At 37.1% G+C, this 6,967-nt stretch overlaps 1 protein-coding gene across 1 annotated transcript; it reads left to right on the forward strand.

Moving 5' to 3' along the window:
• The first annotated feature begins 2,915 nt into the window (after positions 1-2,915).
• LOC117925357 (probable disease resistance protein At4g27220) lies at positions 2,916-6,706 on the forward strand. Its single transcript, XM_034844356.1, has 2 exons — positions 2,916-6,118; positions 6,241-6,706. Exons 1-2 carry the CDS (start codon positions 2,916-2,918, stop codon positions 6,266-6,268), a joined length of 3,231 nt encoding a protein of 1,076 aa, XP_034700247.1. The 3' UTR covers positions 6,269-6,706.
• Positions 6,707-6,967: the final 261 nt, after the last annotated feature.

Below are 6,967 nucleotides of genomic sequence, written 5' to 3' on the forward strand. Positions count from 1 at the left end.
GACCAATGAAAGCAACCATACCAATGAAGAAAAAGATAACCAGATATGGTAGAGAACATTAAAGAGTTGTGTTAGAGAAGTACAATCTAAAGAAATAATACTAACTAGTTATGAACTGTCACCGTTCAAAAATGTCTCATTGTTTGTAACTTATAAAACCAATCATATTCCTTTCTATTTAGCTTTTTTTAATACCTAGACCTTAAAAAAAAAATATAAAAAAAATGTCATATTTCTTTCTACGACATACTTATGTCGTTATTTAATTATACAGAATAAGGATACACTTAAGCAACCTAAATTACACATTTGTATTATACATTTTCATAAGATAATTTTTTACAAGGATAAAAGGTATAAAACATGAAGTTGATTTGTTAAGGAAGTTAAAGCCTTATTTGAATTGATTTATAAGAAGTCGATCTTTTATAAAGCTCAAGAAGAGTTTTTATGTTTGTTTGGCTAATTTTATTTAAAATGTTAGTGTTTTAACAAATGACTTAATATAAATATGGGAAAATACCGTTTCGTTTAAAAGTTTTGTTTTGACTTATGTAATTTTTTTTTTTTTTTTGTGTTTAATAAAACTTTCATAATTCCAACATTGTAATTGAAAAATTGTGATTTTGGTTTGAGTTTCAGCTTCCAAGTAAATAAAAAAAACAAGAAAACATCCCAAACAAGATGGGGTTATCGGGCTCATGTTGACATTAACAATCATAGATGATTAGTCATGTGTGGTCATGGCTTCTAGGATTGATTGAAAATTGTGGCCTTTATTGAAATGACAAGTGATTAAAGTCACGTGTTTAGAAATTGGTACACAAATGCCTTCATTTTCCCCGAGTAATCAGTTATTACCCACCTACTATACCAACTTTATTATTATTTTTCTAACTACTATCCCTTTGTTTGCTCTGGTTTTATTTGATCCATACCTTTCTCTAACCACTTTCAGAGTAGTGCGAGTAGCCATTGCCATGCATGTCATTTATTAATTTCCTAAGAAAAAATTCCATCCACAGTCATAACAAGAATAAAAATATATCTACTTTCTTTACATAATATTATTATGGAACATCTCTGTCTTTTGTTTTTACCTGAAGCAAAATTAGTGCTATCATGTTTATTATCCATAAAAATTAAAAATATAATTTAAAATTTATTTATGTTATTTATTTTTAAAAATAATAAAATAAAAATTGTATCCAAATGATATCCTAATTATTTATTCTATTTAATTTATAATTTATATTAAATTCATTAAAATTTTATTAATTATTTACAATTTTAATGTAATAATAGAAAATAAAAAAATCAATTGTTATATGAACCACCATCAAACATAGCTGGAACAATTATTGATATCTTATTAATCTTATAGTTTTTATGTTAATTGGAGTGGAATGACAAGTGTGTTGTCAAAATCATTTAGTATCCATGTGTAGACCGTTAGAATCTATGCAAAATCATTTAATTTGTTATCGATTATCCATTAGAAACATTACACATGGCATAAAAAAAAACCCAATATAAGTAATCATGTAAGAAACTAGAGGTTTTTTTAGAGACACAACAAGCCTCAAACTATTTTATTTATCTACCAGCCTTACCGATGTATTATCTTTGCGAAGCAAAATGTGGTTCATTGGATCCATTAATAATAATATTGTGATGGTTCATCGACTCTTACTGAAGAAACCTGTTGGATTCGTCAGGGCTTATGTTGTTCAAATTCATCACCAAAACACAAATTAATAAGAACTTTTCCTCCATAAACAACCCATAAAAGGGCACACAAGATGAGTAAACACAGATAGATAGTCCAAGTGATATTTGAGATTGCCCAATCATACTTGGGCCAGACTCAAGAGGGCATTTGGAATAAATTATTTTGGAAACAGAGAAAGTAATTTTCCATCTGATCAATTTGAACAACCATATATCCCTTGATTTTTTTTTTAACAAAAATGAAATAATATATGATATAGTTAGAGTTTAATAATTTTTCTTAAACATGTTAAAAGCATATTAAAAAGATATTATTATACATCAAATCTAAATTATATATTTATATAAATATTAAACTAGATTTAAGTTAGTTCCATCTTAATTAAATTGAGTTTGAGTTAAAAGTTTCAACCACAACCCAACTAATTAAATTACTAAAACTCGGACCCATTCAAATATCGGGTTGGATTAAGAGAAGCCAATCGAGTTTTCCCTCGTATTAAATTGATGGAAAGAGATTAAAAGAAAAAGTTTTCAAATGTTTCAATCTTAACGTTTGATCCTTTCTCAATTAAATTCATCCAAAACCAAAGAGGAACTAGACCGTTCTGAACACAGTTATACAGAAAAGATAGCAACAATGCCTTTACAGCTCATTCTAACATGCCAGACTGCAACATATAGCACGAGTACAAAAGAATCAGATATTTGAACCCGCTTAGTTTTTTACTCCACCACCCACTTCATCTTGAAAATATGCTTAGCTGTCCTCTTTACTACTCCACTATCTATTGTCCTTCCCTCAAAGAAACCAAATTAAACCATCTACATACTTTCAGGCTTTAAGCTTCTTTGGTGCCTGTCTGTAACAACTGAAGCTGCAAATTGACTGACTCCTCATCAGGTACTCTCCTAACTCACTATGTTTTGTGTGTAGTTGTTTATGCATGAGCTCAAGAAAAATCACTAACTAATCTTGTTTTTCATATATAATCCACTTCTTTAGATTATTGCTATTGTAACTATTAGGTGAATTCTTTGAAAAAGTATTACATAAAGCCAATTAAAAGAATTTTTAGTTAATCTTTAGTGTATTGTTCATGTATGATGTTCATGGGTTCATAGGTTCATTTGAAGTAAAACTCAGTTTCAAATTCAGGTGGCAAGGGCATAGACATTGTGTTATGGATATTGTGACTTTCATTTTGGAGGTTGGAGAGAAGCTGTGGGGAACGGTTACTCATCAGATAGGCTATCTGGTCCACTATAAGAAGAATGTGGAGAATCTCAATGCTAAAGTAGAAGCACTAGAGGCCTTAAGGAAAGATAACCAAGAATCTGTGCGAGCAGCTGAAATGAATGGAGAAGCAATCAAAGCTCAGGTGCAGATATGGCTGAAAGGGGCCGATGCAGCTATAGTGGAGGTGGAGAAAGTGATAGATGATTTTAAATTGAACAAGAGATGCTTGTGGGGGTGTTGTCCTGATTGCACATCGCGGTACAAGCTAAGCAGGAAAGCAGTGAAAGATGCAGTCACCATTGGTGAACTTCAAGATAAAGGAAAATTTGAAAGGGTCTCGCTCCAAATTAGGAAGCCCTTGGAGATTGAGTCCATGATCTCCACGGGAGATTTTGAGGCCTTCGAATCAACACAACAGGCAATGAATGAGGTCATGAAGGCACTAAGGGATGATAACGTTAATGTCATCGGGGTCTATGGAATGGGGGGCGTGGGCAAAACAACCATGGTGGAACAAGTAAGCGTGCAGGCCCGTAGAGATGAACTGTTTGATCATGTGGTCAAGGCTGTTGTTTCGCAAAACATCAACCTGAAGATGATTCAAGGTCAAATTGCAGATATGTTGGCAGTGAAGCTAGATGATGAGAGTGAGGCCGGAAGGGCAGGCCATTTGAAGGAAAGGATAATGAGAGGAAGGAGGATCCTCATATTCTTAGATGATCTCTGGGGGAGAATAGAGTTAGCAAAAATAGGAGTTCCTAGTGGCAGGGACCTTGAAGCTTGCAAATCGAAAATCATACTGACCACAAGGCTGGAGAATGTGTGCCATGCCATGGAAAGCCAGGCAAAAGTCCCTCTTCATATCCTCTCTGAGCAAGATTCTTGGAGGTTGTTTAGGAAGAAAGCAGGAAATGCGGCCGATTCCCCTAATTTCCATGATGTAGCATGGAGGGTTGTCAAAAAATGTCGGGGTCTCCCAATTGCTCTAGTAGTAGTTGCAAGAGCACTGGGAGACAAGGATCTGGAAGAATGGAAAGAGGCTGCTCGACAACTTGAAATGTCGAATCCTACAAAAGATGATCATGACCACACGGTTTTCAGATGTATAAAGTTTAGCTATGATTACTTGAAATATGAAGACGCCAAACGGTGCTTTTTGAATTGTTGCCTGTTCCCAGAGGACACCAATATCAACATCGAAGACTTGGTGAAGTATGGGATCGGGCAAGGGTTGTTTCAAAATGCTAATACAGTGGAAGAAGCAAGGGCTGCAGCAAGTTCGCTCCTCAAACATCTTAAAGCTTGCAGTTTGCTGTTAAACGGCGATCAAGAGGGGTGCGTGAAAATGCATGATGTTGTCCGGGACACTGCCATATCAATTGCTTCAGCTGGAGATGAACTTGCCTTTCTTGTGCACTCTGGTGCTGCCTTAAAGAAGTGGCCAAGGAGGGATAGCTATGAGGCCTACACAGCCATCTCACTCATGTCCAATGAAATCCAGGAGCTCCCTGATGGCCTAGTATGCCCGAAACTCCAGACACTGTTATTGCAGAATAACATTGACATTGGAGAGATTCCTGATGCCTTTTTTGAAAGGATGGAATCTCTAAGGGTCTTGGATGTGAACGGTGCGGATATCTCATCACTTCCCTCGTCACTTGGGCTTCTGCTGAACCTTAGGACGCTTTGTTTAGATGGATGCGAGTCAACAGACCTATCGATACTTGGAGAGTTGAGAAAACTTGAGATTCTCAGCCTCAGAGAATCCTGCATTGAGGAGTTGCCGGAAGAAATCGGAAAATTAGTCAGCCTAAGGATGTTGGATCTCACCATGAGTGGAGACCTCAAAACAATTCGAAGTAACTTGTTATCAAGCTTGTCCCAGTTAGAAGAAATCTACCTGCAGGGTAGTTTTGGAGACTGGGGGAAGCCGATTGAAGGGAAGGACCAAGAAACAAATGCGGGGTTCGATGAGTTGACACGCTTACCTTGCTTGAACACTTTGAAGGTGGACATACCTGATGCTGGATGCATTCCACAAACTGTTGTATCCAATCCAAACTGGGTAAAATTCAACATATGCATGAGCGAGGACTTATTCGTCCGGCTCATGGATGTGCATTTGTCAAAAATCATGGCTGCTCGTTCAAGAGCCTTGATTCTCAACACAACCATCAATACCTTGCCAGATTGGTTTAACAGCGTGGTGACCGAGAAAACGGAGAAACTGTTCTACATGATTGACAGTGATTTACATGACATTATTTCAGAGTATGATCAAGGCAGGCTAAATGGCCTCAAGTCCCTCCTTGTTGAGAGTTGCTATGGGATAGTGCAGCTCATGAATACGGACATACGTGTTTCAAATAGACCGGTTTTTGATAACCTAGAAGAGCTGCGTGTCCACAATATGGATTCCTTGAAAGTGATATGCATTGGTGAACTACCACCCGGTTCATTGCGGAAACTTAAGTTTTTTCAGGTGGAACAGTGTGATAAGTTGGTTGGTCCGCTGCTGCAGCCTAATTTGTTGCAAAGACTAGAGAATCTGGAAGTTCTTGATGTGAGTGGGAACAGTTTGGAAGATATCTTTAGGTCTGAAGGGCTCGGGAAAGAACAAATCTTGTTGAGAAAATTGAAGGAAATGAAGTTAGATAAGCTGCCTCATCTGAAGAACATATGGAATGGTCCTGCTCAACTTGCAGTCTTCAACAAGCTCAAGATTTTAACAGTGATTGCGTGCAAGAAATTAAGAAATCTCTTTGTCATCACAGTGTCTCGATGTCTTCTGCAACTTGAAGAGTTATGGATTGAGGATTGCGGTGGTTTAGAGGTAATAATTGGAGAAGATGAGGGAGAAGCATCCAGCAGTAACATGTCCCATAACTCAAGAGTGAAGGAGATTGTTGAAAAACAGAAGGAAGAAGCAATGGAGAAGAACATCTTACCGCAATTGAAGAATTTATCTCTGCAAAATCTTCCACTGCTCACAGGCTTCTACCCCGGATTTGCAAGTATTCAATGCCCATCCTTGGAACAACTGCACGTGCAGGATTGCCCGCTTTTTAGAGCTTCCACAGCTGAATTTCACAGCAGAAAGCAAGTCCAAGTAAATAACGAGCAGCATTTTCTTCTCCTCCAAAAAAGGTATGTTTGACACCTCCGGGGTGTTAAGAAATTGCTATGTGAAACTTATAGTGAATGCTCTCGTTTTAGTAGTTTCTTGAGCTTCATTAACTCAGCCTGACATCGTTTATTTCTTTGATTAGGCTTTGGGAGATCAGACAATTTTCGTAAAAGAAGAATGATATAATACGGAAGAAAGATGGACAATACAAACTGAAGGGCAGGGCAAAGCCATGGGGTTAGCCACCAAGCACGAGCCAATTCAAACCAGTGGACTAGCATTATAACTACCTGCAGGGAGAGTGGATCGTTACCTTCAGTTAGATGGAAACTATAATTAATATCTAAGCTCTCTAATGTTGCTTTTTATTCCTATCCCTCAACCTACTACTTTCTGTACTGTCGGAGAAAATCTACCAGTGTAGCCAGCAATTGCCTTTGGTGCAGGTTCTCCTCAATGCTATTTTATATTCGGGTGTTGTTAGAAGCCATTTTATCATCCTTTGAGTTTGGCAACCATTTAACCATGCCTTTTTTCGTCTATGGCGCCCTCAGACATATTTCATGAACACTATAAATTGCCTTCTTAATATTGATAATATTTCTGTACATTTTGGAGCATCCACAAGCTGGTGGATATTATTGTCTTTAACTAGCCAAGTTTTTTCTATCCCTCTTTGCGGGCGGTTCTCACAGTTAATGAACTCATTGGGCTTAGGTTTGAAGATGACCTATATAAGGACCCTTCGGTTGCCGAGGACACATCTTTTGCGCAGACTTGGAGGATATATAGTGTCACTTGATCCAGAAACTACTACTGTATCACTCTTATATATATATATTGACCAGCATCTACAGATCTTTTTCACT

This window comes from Vitis riparia, chromosome 11, assembly GCF_004353265.1.
Source record: "Vitis riparia cultivar Riparia Gloire de Montpellier isolate 1030 chromosome 11, EGFV_Vit.rip_1.0, whole genome shotgun sequence".
NCBI lineage: Eukaryota > Viridiplantae > Streptophyta > Magnoliopsida > Vitales > Vitaceae > Vitis > Vitis riparia.